Genomic DNA, 18,999 nt, shown 5'->3' with positions numbered 1-18,999 from the left:
AGTAATCACTACTTTCGTGATTCCCCCCTCCCCCCAAAACTTGGATAAAATTGAAATTTGAACTTAGAAAATATATTAACAATTAGTCCGCATTTACACCGTTTATGAAAAAAAAAAAAAACGTAAACAAATAATCAAAACAAAAAGAGTACTTGTTAGTTGTCACTGGGTTCATCAAAAAGTAATTGCATACCAAACACACAATACTAAAAGAACAACTTCCATATTCATTGAGTTTAAATTCACAATCTAAATTTACCATTAGTCATTAACATAGCCTTCTTATCCACACTTACTAATTACTAATTACGAGTTACGACCGTAATCCTAATCTCCGAGGGAAAATTAACAAAAATCCGAAATAATCTCACTTAACAGCCCCTTATCCGTATATAGTCCATTCCTACCAATAAACTCGGCTTAAATATAAACTAAACCGAGCTAAACCGGACTATACTAGATTGAAATTAACCCGACCTTAACAAAAATTAATTAATACTAACGGAATTTAAACTCAAATCATATCTTCATCTTGAACAAGATAATCATCGACTTCAATCGCCGTACTATTCAACGGTTCAACACACCAATCCACACTTTCCAAATCAAAATCCTCAATTTCTTCCAATTTCACCATATCCTTCATCTCATTATCACCAAATACTAACCTCGGCGTATTATCATTATACCCAAAAAAATCCCTCAATTCCTTTAACTCAAAATCCTCACAACCCGAACCGAAACCCGAACCCGAACAAACCGGTTCGTCTAACTTTAAGACAGAAGTTGGGGATTGTATCTGCATCCTTTCCTCATGGAGATGGGTCGGGTTTGGGAAATTGGTGACGGCGTCGGGTCCGAACAATTTGACCGCAGCAGAGTCGTAAGCCATGGCAGCTTCGACCGGAGTAACATACGTTCCGAGCCATATTCTCCTACGATGAACGCAATCACGTATCTCAGCAGCGTACTTACCCCATGGACGTCTTCTTACTCCTCTGTACTTCACCTCCTCGTACGACGCCGTTTTACTCACTTTCCTCTCCACTTTCCTTCTCCGGACTCTATCCGCCTGTTGACCCGGTCCAAAATTGATCTCTGTCACGTGCTTAACAACCCGGCGACTGGTAGGGAAAGTCACGTGGTCGTCTTCGTCTGAGTCGGTAGCGTCGTCGTCGACGACAGAGATACGGAGGACTTTCGGAGCGGGTAAACGGGTCGGGTCATGGAAAGTCTTGTTCTTTAGTGTGTATTTGACTATTGGAGGATTGTCGGGTCGGGTAAACGGGTTGTTCATTTTTTTGGGTAAAGATTTAATCTTTTTTTTTTTTTGGTCGCTCTGTTTTAGTGAGAGTGAAGAAGAGAGTAAATTGTGGGTTAGGTAGAGGAAAGAGGAGAAGGAGAGATAAGAGGAAATGTCGAGGAGAGTGCGGTGAAGGCGATTTGAATGCTGTCTTATAGGATGACCGTTTTTTTTTCTTCTTTTTTTTTACGTTCTCATTTTAACTTATCCAATACTCTCTCAGTCTCTCTGTCCTAGGTTGCACCAAAACGGACATGGATACTGTCACTGACATGACACGGACACGTGACACGGTATTCATGAAATTTAGGACACGGGACACATCATTTAAATTTAATAAAATATATATTTTATAGTTATAAATGTGTGATTTTATTTTTGAAAAAGTATTAAATATTAAATTTAAACAAGTGAAAGTAAAACTTACGTTAATTATAACTCATTCTCATTTTCAAAACCAAAACCAACTTATAATCAATCTATTTCGACATTTCATTACTAGTCTAAAGAACATCATTTGTCTCTAATTCAGCTTATTTCCCCACCAAATTCAACCATATAACAATTATTGCCATTTAGCTTAAATTCAACTTGATTCCGTTTGGAGGTGTGTCCAAATACAATGGACATGGCTCAAAATACCATGGACACGTGCCCAAATAAAAGATGAAAATTAGACACGGTTTTACAAGTGTCTGACACGTTTTGACGTGTGTCCGACGAGTGTCGTGTTTGACACGGGTGTCCGACACGGAACGCTGATTAGGAGGAGTCTCCGTGCAACCTAGTCTCTGTCCCAGTTTATAATTTTCGGTTTTATTTTGTGAGAAGGAAATAAAAGAAGTTTAAACTATTGATTGAGACGAGGAAAGTATGAATTGATTGGTCTAGTTTAAAATCGTATTTTTTAAAATCTCTTTTTATTTTCATATTTATTTTAATTGGGTGTGAGAATTATTTAAATTAAGACGATTTTAAATAAGAATGTGTGTTTATCAGATAGATAATGTGCCAAACAAGTTGTTCCGTACAGTTGAGTGATATAGGTACACGTGGTAGGCGAGTAAAAAAGTGGAGTTTTTAGTACTTGTGCGCCAAGGTAACGCGAATGGAAGGAAGCTTTCAATCGTCAGTTTTTTTTTTTTTTTTTTTTTTTTTTTTTTTTTGGTCAAATGAAGCACGCACTTAGTCGCATTACAATAGAGGGGAGAGCGAATCAAATCTGGGACCTATTGTCCACAATACCTCCGTCTTAACCACTTGACTAAGACATCTTCGGTTCAATCGTCAGTCAGATAATGACGATATTTAAGGTGATGTTAAATACGGATTATTTTTCAGGAGTATTTAGAGCGACCGGTAGCGACATATTTGCATGATTTTGAGTTTTGACTACTTAAAATAAAGTAAATACTCCCTTCGTTTTGGTTATTTGTTGTCATTTGATTTTGCCAATTATAAAATGATATTTGGACTAAATTGAGTGTGAATGACCAAATTATTCATCAAATGCAATCCTAAAATAGAAAGAACAAAACTTGACTGAAACACCCAAAATGGAATATGACAACAAATGACCGGGACGGAGAAACTATTGTGTTCGAATATTATATGGTGCGACAAAGGGAAATTAATTATCTTATGAATTATGATTAATTAGTGATCAATTTTATAAAGTAGTTATTTATAATAATAATAATAATAAATTAAATTGTGGTCACTTGTAACATAAGACGCACGATCGTTCTATCATACATTGGATTGTTTTTTTTTTTTTTTTTGCCATCGTATAGTAAAATTTGAGCTTGAAATATATTGATACTTTAATAATTTCCAGCTTGTTTGGCCAACAAGCATTCAACATTTCCCCGGGCAAAAACAATTTTGTAATATATACTTTCCTTCTATATAATTATTTAGTACTTGGTACAAAGCTATTTTTATTCGGTGTAATGGAACTCTACCGACTACGGGAGTCACAAAGTCAAATATAATGTTAATTAAATTTGAGCTTCGGTCATGAATAACAATTTCACGAATCTATGATGTGTGTTTGTTAAAATACATCTATATGATTGAATTTCCCATATTCATTCCATACATTGATCATATGAAGTAATGGCTTTTACCTATGTTGAACAAATATTGAACAAATATGTGAAAAGAAACAAATGAAAGAGGAGTATTTGCTACGATTCCTCACCATTCTTCAACGAGTCCGTTTTGCTTTAGACCGTAAGTTCCGTCTGAAACAATAAGACCTCTCACAAGTGTGAAGCTCATGGGTGGTGGACACCCCCATGTGCTTTCCCACTCACTCCCTAAATGAGTTTTTTGTGAGAGGAAACGTTATCCGTCTTACTACTTCAGACGGATCTTGCGGTCTGAAAAAAGAATTTGTGTTCTTCCACCCATTTATCTCTTATTTTTATCGTTTTAAATTAAGCAAACAGATTGATCGATCTTACTTCAAATCTCTACCACACTCAAAAATAGTGTTTAATTTTACTCTTTGCCGGAGACATTGGCACCATCACCGTGCCATTGCTTAAGCTTAGTATCGTAGATGTATAATCGGATTCAGTATTAGCTAAATCAAATATACAGTTTGGACTTAGGAATGCGAAACTTTTAAAAACGGTAAATTTTAAATAAATTTTTAAAATTTTAAGACGAGCATCGCTACCATGCCTCTACCACTAATTTGACCAAATCAAATACGAATTTAAGGAGTAGTACTTGTAACTTTTATAACATCACATCATACTAATGACAAAAACAAATAAACAGGTTTGTAATTGGACAAGTCATGCAAATATGTACTGATTAGCTGACAAGCAACATCTTGCCAATGTAGAATGATTGCAGCAAAAATCACACTAATCATTCCGTTAGCTAGACAACACCTAATTTATCGACGTAATTAGACCCCATCAAAATTAATTGAACTTATATGTACGTCCATTTAATATTTTGCCATTATGGAGTAGTAAAAGAGTAGTACTAGATCACGACTTCACGAGTTTTACGATCATATTTATGCATGCTAATAATTAACATTGCCGCCACAAAATTCACACGTTTAAATTTTAATATTGTTTTTAAACAATTGTGATAATTAGCATGAAAATTTGATTGGATATAAATCTATTAAAATCAGTATATAAAATAAATTTTCATTATTTACAAAGATCTCTAAACTGCATCTACTCCGCTTCTACATATATATCATCTATTATATTGATGAATGATGATTCATGAGACAACTTTTCCTAATAAAGTTTTCAAGAGAATCGATTTTATCAAATATGATAGATTGTAGCTGATAACCTAACAACATACGGAGTATGTAATACCATATAACAAACCATTAAGATTTTTGATCTTCCGTAACCTAGACAATGACATCCCGTCTTCATGAAGTTTATAATAATGTAGTTTAAATTCATTTTAATATACTCCGTATTACATAGGTACGTGTGTTTCTCTCCTAAAATTCTCATATGTTCCCGATACGAATGGAAATACTCAAAAACCTTAAGTCTATTTTGACTTTTATGTTTGGGGGATCTACTGTATAAGGGTTTTTCTAACATGTGCCCTTAGGGCACATGATAATAAGCTATGTAAGGAAATATTGTTGAGATTATTTCACTAATTATGGTAAATATGAGTTTCAACTCTAATTTATCATGATATATTCTCAACAATATTTCCCTAATTAGATTATTATCATGTATAATTATTTTGTCTAATTTAGAAACTTGAAGATTAAGTAAATAGAAAATACAATTCCGTAGATGCGAGCGAGCATGTAAATGTAATAGTCCATCCAATATTAGTGCATCATGTGCATGTCATTTTCTTAGTGTATGTTCTCTTATGACTTCGCATTGAATCTTACGTACCTGCCTTATACCTACTCGAATTAGTGAAATTGGTAAGACTTATTGACATTCTGTAGTTTGTAATTATTAACCAAATATTTTTAGCAATATTTACTAAAGTCTTCCATCATTTACTCTTCCCTGAAGCTTTTGACTTTACCATTTTAAGATTGTGAAGTAAATTCTGTCCAATTCCTGGGATTGATAATTGAATTAACATTACACCCATATTATATACGATGAGTACAAAGTACAATAGTACAGTCGGTGTCCAAAATAGCTCGATCAAAAAATTAGACAACTTTTTAAAGCAATTATCCAATTCAATCATGGTACTTACAAGGAGTAACACTTTCACAAGTAATGATATTTTTAGACTTGTTTATCTAGTGTAGTACTGTGTGTATTGATGGTTCATATCGAATTAATAATTCTATATCACTCTTAAAATTCGAACTCCGATTACTTGATATTATGTGAAATGATCATCTTAATTAAAAGTTTAACTTATGACCTATGTTTAATCAATAATTGTATACCTTAAAAGTATTTTGCTTAACTTTTCTGAACTGAACTTATAAAATCTTTTCTGAACTGAATTTATAAAATTTAAACTTTTCTAAACTGAATTTATAGAGTTTAAACTGAATTTAAAGGGATGACTTTAAATCTAAAAGAACAAAGCCAACGTATTGAGATTAAGATTAATGGAACTTAGGTAAACACAACTAGAACAAAATGTCGCATTGGTATTCCCCTCATAGAAATTTCCAAGCTGATTTAATCGAGAAATAGACAATTTTTAGAATTATCTAGGAAATTGAATAATAAGTTGACTCAAGGTCTACTACTCTATTCATAATCACAAATTTTCATTTGTAACGGGAATATCCGTCGCAAACTTGCTGATCAAATACTACTCCGTATTTATTTGGGTAAATAAGATAAAAGCAGAGTGCCTAGAGACTTAGGAAGTACTGTAACATTTTGCTCGTCTTTACTATCCACATGAATATTATTTAATCGTCGTAACCTTGTGACGGATATACCCGTTACAAGGGAGACTCGCTGATTCATAATTATTTCACAAATGATGCTAGTTTTTGAATTAGCAAACTAATAATGACAAAAATTGATGGGGAGAGGGCTACTAATAGGTTTGGAAAATTGAGCTTTGTGATTGAAACAAACACCAAACTTACGAAAATATTAGCCATCAATATTATATTGACCCAATGGTGATTACTATACCGTTTTACAGTAGGTAATAGGTTCGGTAAATTTTAGAGGTTAGGTTTAGTAGTGTTATGGGCTTATTTTGCCTTTTGTCTTTGGTATCAGATCGTACAAATTAGTTATGCATCCGACCCTATCCCGTAAATGTTAGAGTCATTAAGACATTAAGGTAATGTTATTGTTACAGTATTGTGTAATGATAGACTTTGATTATTTTTCCTATCTTTTTTTTTTTAATATCATTTTGAAATAGATTTTTGAGTTTGGAACAACGTTCCATAGCAAGTAAAACAATTCTAAACAAGAGTAGTACTTTGGTTGTTAATTGTTACATAAATGTTTGGTTTTAAATTAAAAATAATTACATTGTTTAACAAAGACACCAGACTTTGATCGAGTGAACATATGACAATTTTTTACGCCGTAAAATTTATTTCCTTTTATGTGAAGGGGTTATCGGCGATCGATTTTTAATGTAATTGGTCATATTTTTTTTTGTTGCAAGTTACACCATTAGAATACGACCACAGCCAAACAGCCAATCATTCCTTTTAGCACCTATATACAATATTTACGGCGTAAATTTCAATGAAAAATTAGAATAAACTCGGAATGATTTAAGAAAAATGGATCAATAGTCGATGATGATGATGAGCAATGTGATGATGATGATGAGCAATGTAATGACGAGAAAGTACCCGAATTGCATGATTAGGTTTTATAAATGCATTAGTGTATGGTGATCCTGCAACAAGGGCATGGTAAATTGCATTAGACACTTTTCTGATTATTAACTAGACTCAAAATTTGTGTAAAATTTTAAATTTTTACCGCTTTCCAATTTTTTTTTTGTGAAACAGAGTTTTTGAGGAGGCTTGTTTTCTTAAAAAAAAAAAAAAAAAAAATATTTCTACGTGGTAATTTCGTATTTTTTTTATTTTCTACATGACAGCCTCATTTTTACAAAAAAAAATGTCTTTGAATGGCATAAGCTCATAACTCACAACTATGAGTTTCGAAAGCGACCATTTTTTTTTTCAAATCAAAGATATCATAAACGCGGTCAATTTGAAAAAAAAATGTCACATTCAAAACTCGCTACAAAGAGGTACGGTCAGTCAAAGTTTAAAGTTTGACTGCCGTAATTCTTGCCACGAGTTCAGATATTGAATTTTTATTTTTTTTCCAGATCAAGATCTCATAAAACCGGTCAATTTGAAAAAAAAAATCGCAGCTTTCATAACATTTGATCGTGAGTTATCGCCAGTTAAAGGCGTTTTTGTTAAAAACGAGGTTACCATGTAGAAAATAAAAAATTACAGGGTTATCAGGTAGAATATTCAAAAAAAAAAAAAAAAACACTATGAAAGTATGAAGATAGATTTAAAACTTTGATAAGAATAATAAAGTTTAATTAGTTTTGTTGCTTACCATCTCAAAGTATTGAAGGAACACTTAGGCGAAACATTCCCGTCGTCGAGTTGCTTCAATGAAATCCCTTTACAAATCACATTAACGGGTAACATACCAATCTTAACTTTTCCAACTCCGATCCCAACTTTTGTTAGCACCGCGGCATTTACCTCAATGTCGTCATTTTTCATTCCCCTATTCAATCTCAAAGCTAAACTCGAGTCAATTACTTCATCATTTACACCTAGGGTATACTTCAAAAGCGTTACATTATTAACAGGTTGCACAAAACCGGGCAATGTAGCTGAACCTAATGAGATTTCCTCATCCAAATTTAACATAACCTCGGTATCACCGTAGTAAATTTCCAATTTACTGTTTGGGTTATTAGCTTCGACTCTAATAACAGCCTTAGAATCCAACAACGAGTTCCCATCCGACTTAACATTAATATTAAATCGGTCTAATTCTAGTCGGCTAAAATGGAAAATTGGGACCTTCGGTTGGAACCAAGCGAAAAATAAACCGCAAAGAATACCAATAATAATGATTAAGAAAAAAATGAGGCAACAAATGCAACAACAACAATTACGACAACAATTTCTTTTTTCCTTCTTCGTTTGATAAAACGTAGGTGGGATAACCGGTTTCTGTGCACCGGCAGGTGGAGGAGGCGTTGCTGGATCCATGAATCCCGGAGGTTTCTTCAACGATGGCCCTGTGGCCATTGTTGTCTAATTAATTTAATTGATGGCTAAATAATTTAATTAAAATGAGAAAGAAGAGAGCAAAATTATATCGCAGATTTGGAATCGAGAGACTAAATTTGGGGAAAAGTGTAGAGATAAAAAAGATTTGGTGAAAAGATTTTATTTGATTAGATGATTGGCGGGTATTTATTTGTATTTCTGGTATTCAAAAGTAACGAACTTCTGAACTATCATGGGTTGGAATAAATTCCACAATTAACGATACGATATAAATGAAAGTTAAACAAAATATCACAACAATCAGAGTGGCGCAGCGGAAGCGTGGTGGGCCCATAACCCACAGGTCCCAGGATCGAAACCTGGCTCTGATATAGAGTTGGCTTCCCTGTCCTGTTTTTTTTTTGGCAATTGCCGAGGATTTTACGTCTTTTAGACCTCATATTTAAATGAAACATCATACTAAAATTGACCTCAAACTCTATCGATCTTGGTACAACACTGCAATAAACTACGCAATATTTTGCAAACTTGATCAATCAACTTACAAGATACAAATTTTCATACATGTTTTGCTGAAAGTTAAAAATGATTTCAGCAAATATTCGCTTAGCGGCAAACAGCGGTTTCCTGTTGACACCAAAATTCCATGCATCCTTTACTTATCTATAGCCTACGGACTTTTGTAAGTAATACTATGCTTAATGAAGATCAAAACGGTCACTGCAGAAGCTAGATGGCACAACCAAGAGCTCGAGCCGGCCTGTCCATTCCTCACCAGGTTTCAGCGTAATTGGGTTTCCAACTGCTGCACCATCTACACAAAGCATTTGTTTGTATTCTTCGTCCCCAAAATTGAGCATTGCCTTTGACTTCTTGTCCCATGGATTCCACACAACTATACATCATCGGAAAAATAATTATTATCCTTCTGTTCTACAGCCTACAGGCTACAAGTAAGTAGTTCAAGATAAAAAGGGTTCTGAACCGAACAGCAACATTTCTATCCCGGTGCCTTTTGCGAGGGTATTTTTGGATTACTCGTACTGATAGGTACCAACTGTTTGAAAATTTAGTAAGTGGTTTCTGCAGGAACATTGGTATCCCGGTGCCTTTTGCGAGGGTATTTTTGGATTACTCGTACTGATAAGTACCAACTGTATGAAGCGAACATCTAAGAAAATTTAGTAATTTGTTTCTGCAGGAAGTTTCTTACCAACATCTGGCAGGCCTTCCTTTCGGATCACAAATGTCCGCTTCTTCCCATGATCAATTACAGCGATAGCATTCGGACAATTCAAATATACTCTATCCACCTACAAAGGTCACAAGTGAATAAGAGATTCACGCAGAGCCCCGGTAATATAATAATCAGATTACTTTTTAGCAGAGGCATACATTCTGAATGGTCAAAGATTTTTTTTACGACAGTAGCCGACTCTTGGGAAAGAACCAGATAAGACGCCTCACTACTGTCCGCAATATTTTCATGTTTTACAATAGTTAAAGTAAAATGGTACCTCAGACTCGAAAGTCAAAGCATCTCCTTGCTCGGTACAGTGTCGTCTTTCAGATAGGTTGTCTAGAAAGTCCAGTGTTTCCAATCCTTCAACCCTGACTTCACTGAAGTACAAGTATTGGAAAGTCTTAACACATACTCAACAGTTCAAGATAGGCGAAGTTGGAGACAGAAAAAGCTCAATACCTGATATCGGAAACTGACATATATGTGTGGTAAGCAAATGAGAAAGTAAACGGCTTCCCATTAACATTTCTTATACGAGATGTAAGTGACAGACATCCGTCATTTCCAAGGGCAACCCTCAAGCGATACTCAAAGCTGGAGAAATAAACGAGAAAGTAAATAGCTGGTTTAATTATGGGACTTCAAAAAACAGTCTATTATCGTTGTTCTATCAGATAGGCGGTAAGGTTGTGTATATCCCGCCTTCCTTACCTCGTCTTAGGCGGGTGCCATTGAAAGGTAAAAAGGTAAAGAAAAGGTAAATAGCACACCTGTAAGGCCAGCATTTGAGATCCTCCGGAGATGGTTTGAGAATCAAGTCAATAAAGGATTTGCCATTAGAATCATTTGATGGCGAAGGTGGAGGATTTTCATCAATTGACCACACCTTGTTCCTTGCAAATCCATGTTGCTCCAGGTATCCACAGTTTCCGAACTTCAATGATAAACAACAGGATGTCAAAAACTGGTGATACAAACTCGAACTCATAAGATAATGGATTCAAGAAGAAACATACCTGAGGAAAGCAAATTGGTATTCCTCCCCTCATTGCTTTCGGAGGCTTAAAGATTGCCTGTTGTTTGCCAAAGAAAACGAGTCATCTTCCGTAATTTAGAGAACAAAAGAATGAAAGACACTTCTTATCAAAAGGTTATAAACAACAACAACAACATCAGAGCCTTAATCCAAAATGATTTGGGGTTGGCTTACATGAATCATTCTTTGGAATCGTCCATGGGTGAACGCACATCTCAAAATGCGAAAAAAATAGAAAAGGAAAGGTTATATACAAATACAATGCATATAATTACTATACAAGAACATTTTCCTTACATTTCTTGCAACATATACCAAAACATTGCATCGAAAACTTTCACCAGAAAACAAGAACAGAAATCGAAACTATACCTTGCTACTAGTAAACAAGAGTTCTTCCCCATGTTCATTTCTCCATGAGATGACCTGTCCACCATGAAGACTAACCTGAAAAATCAAAATCCAAGATCCAAACAAAATTATTATATAGAAACCTGTATGCCTACATAATATTTTGTGTAAAAGGAGTCGCAAAGGCGATTTTGATGTTGAGTGTTGACGATGTTCAGACCCAGGTCATGAGTATCATTTTTCATGACTTTACCAACTACGGACTACATATATTAATCCTATCATTACAGAAAACAACAAACATAAGCAGTCTTAAGTCTTTACATTCCCTAAAAGCTAGGAAAAAACTTAAGCAGATAAAATAACTGATAGATGAACCATCTCAATCAAAACGTTAAGGTGATGGTTGAGGCTCAAATATTATAATTATTCCTATTAATAACAATAAATAACAAGATTTCATCCTATTAAAGCATCAACATCAACCACATAACTACAAAACATAATCTATTAATCCAAGTTTAAAAAATAAAATGCTACTACAACATCAGAAAACAAGCTTCAATCTTGTAAAACTCGTGTCGGCTAACATGAACCATCATTTTGAAAACGAACTAAAGGCGAACAATAATTACCGTGGCGGAAGCTCCATGAGGATTTCTAAGCACAACCTGCAAATTCCCATTCCAATCTTTGCTAAACTCATGTGGAGAAGCTTTATATTCCCAGACTGCTACATTAGAGCAATGTCCCATATTCTGCTTGCTAGTAAACAATATGTGGCGAGGGGATTACACAATGTTGTCGATAGTGGACATCTGATTTACAACCCTTCACCTATTTCTTGCCCCTTTTATAATAAACCAAGTAGATATTATGCATGACAATAACAACACATTTGGCAGTTGTTCAGGATATCTAAGCAACCTTCTTACACCTTTCTTGTGACAAAAACTTGAGATTTCTGTGACTAATTCCTAAACTTTTATTAATATTAGATCTAGATATATTACCTTATCCTGCTCCCCAAAAATGTTACATACTCCTAAAATAAGTGAACATTAAACAATATTTAATACTACTGTGTGAGACGTCTTATTAGCAGTAAATGAATGATTTTTTTTAAAAATGGACCGTCTTACTGTGCGAGACCGTCTTACTCTATGATTTGGGCAATTAATATAATCATGCTTTATTAATTGGGTGTCTCGAGAATCATCAACCTACAAAATAATCCCATGAAAAGGGAACATTTGGCAACTACCCAGAAGCTAATTTCCAACAGTTATCTTATTAAAATTCACATTAAATTACCAGATGTTGCCAATCATGTGTAAACTATAGAAAACACATTAAAGATTTAAACTTTATTATAATATAGGGTGAAAAAATACCATCTACTTGCTTAAATCATGTGCATGTTACAACTTTTTTTGTTGCAGAAATTTACCAGTACAAAAAAACCCAAAATGGTAAGAAAATGCCCACCAAAATTTTCCAACTAAATATCCTAATTCAGAAAAGTGGCTGACTCGACCGTGTTATCAGATATTTTGAACAAATGTATGAAAATGAAATGAAGCCATGGGTATAACGTACATAGGTAATGTCGTAATCTACTGTAAATTTAATGTAATGGAGTATAACTTGGAATTAAATGCAAATGTGGACTAATAATTCAATAAAAAAACCTACAAAAACTATGAGATTTGTTTCAGAGAAGTTGTGAATATAATTGTTGACATTTGAAGATGAAGAACAACTTTACACAAGACTAAAGTATAAACACATGTGTATAAAATGGTCAAATTTGTAAAACATTTGAAAATCTGAGATTATGACATATTGTGATGTAGGTCCATATGTCGTTTTTACTGTAAGTTTTTGTTTTTTTGAAGGGTTTTTACTGTAAGCTTTGGTTATACGACGCCGTATTTTAGGGTTTTGTGGGGAACATATTTGTCGTTTGATCTTGTTTTCATTTTAGTGTGTCACATGAGAGATTTAGAGATTATGATTACTGTTTGGGGATCTAATTACTCCTATTAAATGATATGTGGACCAAATTAAATTACGATTTTTCTATCCTATGCCCACTAGGCATAGGATAAGAAACTCAAAGAGGAAAGTATTAATGATGTTTTTCTTGTAAAGTGATAGAATATTGTAATTTCCCATAAAAACATCATTAATTCTTTCCTCTTTGAGTTTCTTATCCTATGCCTAGTGGGCATAGGATAGAAAAACCCATTAAATTAAAATGATCAAATTGTTCATCAAATGTATTCCTTAAATAAAAACACAAAATCTCATTGAAGACGGGCGATATCCGTCACAAGCTTGTGACGGATACCGTTTCCTCTCACAAAATACCCATTGAGAGGTGAGTGAGAAGCACATGGGGGATGTCCCACCTTGTCCCCTCTCCCTTTTTTGTGAGAGGTTTTCAGCTTGTGACGGGATTAGCCCGTCATAAGCAAGATGCTTTGAAATAAAAAAAGGAAAACAATTGAGTGATATACCCCAAAATAAAATAGGACAACAAATAACCGAGAGTTAGAAACAGAGAAAATAGTATGGTTTAAACGTGGAAAATGGGTATTCAACATTTATATATTCTCAAGTAAGGTGATTTACATGTAAGATGTATGTAAACGAGTATTTTGATAACTAGTTTTTACTTTTAATGGATTTGTATTGGGTCATGTTATTCGTATAATATAAATCTGTCAAGATTTGATTCTGACCGTTGAGTCTAGTTCAGTCCGTTTTTCCGGCCTGAACCTAAACTCACTCTACGGTCTACCCTACTTTAATCTGTAGTAAAGAAAGAGTTTACCAAAGATGAATTGTGATCCTCTCTATTACTTTCTCTCCATTACCTCTCTAATACACTCTCATTCTAATATATTTTCTCTCTCCATTCATGAAAACATTACTTTTATGAAATAATTACAACCACTAGATCATCCTAAGATTTAATCCGAACCGTTCGAAAGTAATGGATAACCATTTCTTTTCAAGTAATGGAGATAATCCGGACACATCGAAGATGGGCCAAGTAACATTGATTTGGGCGGATTTTACGTGGATTGATTACTTTCGGAGCGTCTTTCATATGATCCAAAGTAAAAGACAACTGGTCTTTTGTCTACCACTACAATAATATGACAGTCCGTTTTTCTTAAGATCATTGCTTTTGGTTTGAAATAAGACGGGTAACATGTCATCATTTTACAATAAAATGTTGTTATTTTTTGATAACATGTTAACATTATTGTTCACATCATTTTCGGGGTAAAAAATGACACCTCTAGTCATAACATTTTGTGAATTAATTGGTTACATTTTCTTAAAAAATGACAACATTTTATCCGTCTGATAAATAAGACCAAAAGTGTCGGTCTGAAACAAAAATTTGTGATAACATGGGCATAATAACACAAGTTTGAAGAAGTAGGCCCATTTTTTCAGGGAATCTTTAATACAAAAATGGTTTTCCCATCTCACCAATTTAGACATCAATAATGCTAGGGGACTACTAGAGTACTACACTCGGATAGTTATCAGTAGGGATGGCAATGGGTAGGGTCTGGGTAGGGTCTGGGTAGGGTCCGTCTAGACCCGGATCCGACCCAAGATTTTCCATTGAACCGTCTCACCTGCCACCTGACCATGGTCTAAAATTTGAGGGCCATACCCGGACCCATGGGTAAGGGTAGAGTCTGTCTACCCATGTCAGAGTTTACCACTTTAAGAATAAGATTAACGATTATGGGGTCTATAATATTAAAAAAAAAAAATTCATACTACTTTAACATTATGAGTTTATTAATCTGCAGTTAATGGTGGTTGTCGGTGCGTCGGCTATTAGAGAGGTGGTTGCTTGGGTCGCGTGTCGTCTTTGTGGTGGTGGTTTTTCTTGTGCCAGTGGTGGAGTGGTGGTATTCTCGGAAGAGTTTGGTTGAGTTTTATCGGCTTTATGGGATGAGGGAAGAAAAGAGACTTTAGTTGGGTTTCTACACGATCTGCTGTAGCAGTATGAATTCGGAAAAGTTGTAATTTTGATTTTTGATTTTTCTTTAATAAAGGGTCTAAGGGTCGGGTATGGGTCTCATAACTTGGACCGGACCGACAAAATATTTTCTTAAGACCCATAACCGACCCATACCCATTGGGTCAAAATCGAGACTCATACCCGCCCATTAGGTCCGCCCTCGGTGCGGGTGGATCCCCGACCCACTGCCATCCCTAGTTATCAGTCTCAATATCACCCTTTCACGTATCTTAGATATGGTCTATCATTCTGTCAAACTATTCTTGTTGTATAAGAGAGGATGCTAGGGGACTACAAGAGTAGAATGCTCCTCCCTAGTTATTCTGCTTTTGTTTTATCTACCACTTAAGTATTACTTTACCGTCTTTAGCTTGTGACGGATATGCCCGTCTATTGCTGATATATATAAAGCTAAGATTTTGGTTGAAGTCCTGAGAATGCAACTTGAATGATGCACTAATCTAGGAAGCTTTAATCATTTGTTAACTCAATATGAAAGAAAAAAGGATAAATACTTGCAACACGTAAGAGATCACACCATTTCCCGACAAGTAAGTCTCACATAAAACCGTTGTAAACAACACAATTCCAAAACAAATCCCATTGATTACCTTTTAGAGTCGGGTCCATTTCTCTATAATGAATACGATCAGGACAACCGTTTTAAATAAGAATTCGCATTCATCCAACAACACTAATAAACCACTAAAATTACTTTGTCGACTCCCCGTGGTCCTTTAATAGCATGCGTGCTAGAATTACAAATAAAAGCTCAAAGTGACAAATAAAGCATCACATTCTTACTTCACTACTAGTAGTGTACTTCTTAACAATTTATATTCTTATTTAAAATTATTTCGCCGGTTTTAAGCGAAATGGGAAGAGTGGTACTGGTGACGGTGGTGATGGTGGCGGTTTTTGGGTGCATATGTGATTGCAAATGTGATATAAAGGGAATATTCAACTTCGGTGACTCGAACACGGACACCGGAGGGTTCTATGCTGCATTCCCATCAGAGAGATCACCTTATGGAATGACATACTTTAAGAAGCCTGTTGGTAGAGCTACTGATGGAAGAGTCATTATTGATTTCTTAGGTACGTTACGATTTTTTAAAACGTAAACTATTGGTTGAGACAAGAATATAACAAACTAATGAGTTACTGTTTCATATTTGGGAATGATTAGCACAAGCGATAGGGATACCGTTTGTCAGCCCGTACTTGAGGTCAATTGGATCGGATTTCAGACACGGCGCAAACTATGCAACAGCAGCATCCACTGTGAGGGTGCCAACTAGTTCCTTGTTTGTCACTGGTGTCAGCCCTTTCTCTCTTGATATTCAGCTCAATCAAATGAAGGAATTCCGGTCTAAGGTCATTGAACTTCAATCTCACTCGACTCACAACAATGGTAAGAGTCGCTTCGATCAACATTCTATATTTCACATTCTGCATAAATTTATCTCCAGTCTTATATTGTAAAATAAAATTATTTTTTTTGTTTAAATAATTTTACGATGAAAATTTATTGACTTTTAATGATAAATGTTGCGCCTAAAATAACATCATTAATTTCTCGACAAAAGATTTTTTTTTTTTCAATTGATAAATTTCTTGACTTTTTTCAATTTTAATTTTTGTTGCTCCAATCAAAATATAGTGATGAGAAAATGAAAAATAAATAAATTGTCAATTTAAATTTCATAAATAATACGGAGTACACTAAAAAGTAAAACTCTATAAATACCGTGCAATAATTGCACGGGATCTAAACTAGTGTGTTACTAATTAGAGGTAAATTTTTTTCGTCTAGTATCAAACCCGCTTCCTCCTGTCAGCATATTCGGCAAAGCCCTATACACGATCTACATTGGCCAAAATGACTTCACCGGAAACTTAGCAAGTCTCGGTATCAGTGGAGTGATGCAGTTCGTACCTCAAGTAATTTCTCAGATTGCTTCTGCCATTAAGGTCAGTTTGTAGTTCGTACCTCAAGTAATTGACCGAAACAAAAGAAGTACTCCGCATTAAAGACGTAATTATATAAGTTGATGAAATGAAATTTCAGGAACTATATGGTATAGGAGGCAGAACATTTTGGGTGCTGAACCTAGCACCAATCGGTTGCTACCCGGCGTTCTTAGTACAGTTGCCTCATAACAGTACCGATATTGACGAGTTTGGATGCATGATTTCCTACAACAAAGCTGTGGTTGATTACAATAACCTCCTTAAACAAGCCCTTGAACAAACCAGAGCAGATCTTTCGGATGCTTCTGTTATTTATGTCGACAGTCACTCTGTCTTACTCGACCTCTTTCAGCGTCCCAAATCTTACGGTACTTTTTACATTTCTGATTTTGGTGATTGGAACTGAAATAGATTATTTTACCAATGTCTTGATTTAATCAGTGTGATTTCTTAATGATTTGTGGGATTAGGTCTGAAGTATGGAACAAAAGCATGCTGTGGACAAGGGGGTGATCCTTACAATTACAATTTGGCCGCGTATTGTGGGAACCCGGCCAGGCTCGTTAAGGGAAGGAATTTGACAGCGACAGCTTGTGCAGACCCTGGTCACTATGCTATTTGGGACGGAATTCATCCCACTGAAGCGGCTAATAAGTTTGTTACCAAAGCGATTCTTAATGAATCCATCTTTGATCCCCCTTTCCCTCTTCGTCGACTTTGTGATCTCCATTCCATTCGATGAACAACTCCGCTTAATAGTTAACTTGTTCATGTTTAATCATGAGTAATTCTTCTATTTTAAAAGTTTTCAATCGTTTTTCAAAAGAGCTGTAAATCTCCATGTATTAGTTCGCTGCACTGTGGCATCTGAGCTTGTTCCATGATTCTCGTGTTTAGGTCTTAATTGTGATCTCCATGTTAATTAAGTGAACGATTGAGATTCAAAGACTCTGTAAACCTGTGAGATAGAACTTAAGTCTTGAAGCGAAGTAGTTTTGAGCAAGTGAAAGTCTTGAAGCAGAGTAACTTCAAGCAAGTGCAACCGGAGTAGGTTTGCGAATTATTTTCATTGTAAGGGTTTAGTAAGTTTGAGTAAATTTCTAAACAAGCAATAAAATAACGATTGGACGTAGGCCTCGAAGTAGAGGCTGAACCAATTTTTAAAACATCGTTTTGTTTGTTCATTTACTTTTACGTTTATTCTCCTTATTTATATCTTGTTTATCTCGCAATCTGTCTGTGTCACATTATTCAATATTGCGTCTTAGACCAGCTGATTGAATCAATCTTGTGAACTTAAAACGATTAAGTATCTCAAGTGTTCAACTTGAAAAGGATTCACTTAAGATTTTCATTGCTAAGAGTATTCAACTTAAAAAGTATTCACTTTATATCTTCATTGTTAAGTTGAAGAAAAATACTCTTTCATTCATACTTTTCTAATATGTGCAACAGTCGACTTTACTGTGACATATACTGAGCTGAATTCGTGTCCATATCAATTTAGTCTATTGTCCTAGATTTCAAAGAAGCTTAATTCAAGCTTAAAATTTTAATTAGACACCTAATTCACCCCTCTCCCCTCTTAGGTGTTCTCGTCCTTACTCTTCATGCTCAAGAAAGCACTTTAACAAACCCAAGCATATCTTCCTGATGCTTCTGTTATTTATGTCGACGGTCATTTTGTCCTACTCGGCCTCTTTCAGCGTCCCAAGTCTTACAGTACTTTTAAATCTACTTAGCCAAGTATTCATTTTGAGCACCAAAAACAGTATTGTGCCTGATTTTG

The 18,999-nt window shown here is 35.0% G+C and overlaps 4 protein-coding genes and 1 non-coding gene across 6 annotated transcripts; 2 read left to right on the top strand and 3 right to left on the bottom strand.

The window, feature by feature from the left end:
• Nucleotides 1–514: 514 nt before the first annotated feature.
• Nucleotides 515–1,297, bottom strand: LOC141587438 (ethylene-responsive transcription factor ERF070-like). Its single transcript, XM_074408924.1, has one exon. It carries the CDS (start codon nt 1,295–1,297, stop codon nt 515–517), a length of 783 nt encoding a protein of 260 aa, XP_074265025.1.
• Nucleotides 1,298–7,853: 6,556 nt separating this feature from the next.
• LOC141586151 (NDR1/HIN1-like protein 6) lies at nt 7,854–8,579 on the bottom strand. Its single transcript, XM_074407282.1, has one exon. The coding sequence runs from the start codon at nt 8,565–8,567 to the stop codon at nt 7,854–7,856; it is 714 nt and encodes a 237-aa protein (XP_074263383.1). The 5' UTR covers nt 8,568–8,579.
• A 269-nt stretch (nt 8,580–8,848) lies between these two features.
• Nucleotides 8,849–8,920, top strand: TRNAM-CAU (transfer RNA methionine (anticodon CAU)). Its single transcript has one exon. It is a non-coding gene; the product is annotated as a tRNA-Met (tRNA).
• A 152-nt stretch (nt 8,921–9,072) lies between these two features.
• LOC141586146 (putative glucose-6-phosphate 1-epimerase) lies at nt 9,073–12,441 on the bottom strand. 2 transcript variants are annotated; one of them, XM_074407278.1, is made up of 8 exons: nt 11,815–12,441; nt 11,201–11,275; nt 10,809–10,865; nt 10,563–10,726; nt 10,252–10,386; nt 10,067–10,169; nt 9,763–9,862; nt 9,073–9,444 (listed from the first exon to the last, which is right to left on the bottom strand). In XM_074407278.1, exons 1-8 carry the CDS (start codon nt 11,932–11,934, stop codon nt 9,248–9,250), a joined length of 951 nt encoding a protein of 316 aa, XP_074263379.1. In that variant the 5' UTR covers nt 11,935–12,441; the 3' UTR covers nt 9,073–9,247. The 2 variants fall into 2 exon arrangements, with proteins under 2 accessions (XP_074263379.1, XP_074263380.1); XM_074407279.1 differs by lacking the exons at nt 11,201–11,275; nt 11,815–12,441 and adding an exon at nt 11,003–11,087.
• Nucleotides 12,442–15,961: 3,520 nt separating this feature from the next.
• On the top strand, nt 15,962–18,376 carry LOC141586144 (GDSL esterase/lipase At4g01130-like). Its single transcript, XM_074407276.1, has 5 exons — nt 15,962–16,334; nt 16,426–16,650; nt 17,053–17,210; nt 17,308–17,578; nt 17,681–18,376. The coding sequence occupies exons 1-5, from the start codon at nt 16,112–16,114 to the stop codon at nt 17,950–17,952; spliced, it is 1,149 nt and encodes a 382-aa protein (XP_074263377.1). The 5' UTR covers nt 15,962–16,111; the 3' UTR covers nt 17,953–18,376.
• Nucleotides 18,377–18,999: the final 623 nt, after the last annotated feature.

This window comes from Silene latifolia, chromosome 6, assembly GCF_048544455.1.
Source record: "Silene latifolia isolate original U9 population chromosome 6, ASM4854445v1, whole genome shotgun sequence".
NCBI classification, from domain to species: domain Eukaryota; kingdom Viridiplantae; phylum Streptophyta; class Magnoliopsida; order Caryophyllales; family Caryophyllaceae; genus Silene; species Silene latifolia.
Note: the sequence above shows the minus strand (reverse complement) of the source record. Positions and strands in the feature narration are given on the sequence as shown.

Bases quoted from the DNA above. Each gene is read 5' to 3' on its own strand.
- LOC141586144 (XM_074407276.1), top strand. From the start codon at position 16,112: ATGGGAAGAGTGGTACTGGTGACGGTGGTGATGGTGGCGGTTTTTGGG. The intron at 16,335-16,425 runs GTACGTTACGAT...GGGAATGATTAG, and splicing joins AGTCATTATTGATTTCTTAG to CACAAGCGATAGGGATACCG. The intron at 17,211-17,307 runs GTCAGTTTGTAG...ATGAAATTTCAG, and splicing joins AGATTGCTTCTGCCATTAAG to GAACTATATGGTATAGGAGG.
- LOC141586146 (XM_074407278.1), bottom strand. From the start codon at position 11,934: ATGGGACATTGCTCTAATGTAGCAGTCTGGGAATATAAAGCTTCTCCA. The intron at 10,170-10,251 runs GTATTGAGCTTT...CTTGTACTTCAG, and splicing joins ATGTCAGTTTCCGATATCAG to TGAAGTCAGGGTTGAAGGAT. The intron at 9,863-10,066 runs GTACCATTTTAC...TGACCTTTGTAG, and splicing joins CTTTGACTTTCGAGTCTGAG to GTGGATAGAGTATATTTGAA.
- LOC141586151 (XM_074407282.1), bottom strand. From the start codon at position 8,567: ATGGCCACAGGGCCATCGTTGAAGAAACCTCCGGGATTCATGGATCCA.
- LOC141587438 (XM_074408924.1), bottom strand. From the start codon at position 1,297: ATGAACAACCCGTTTACCCGACCCGACAATCCTCCAATAGTCAAATAC.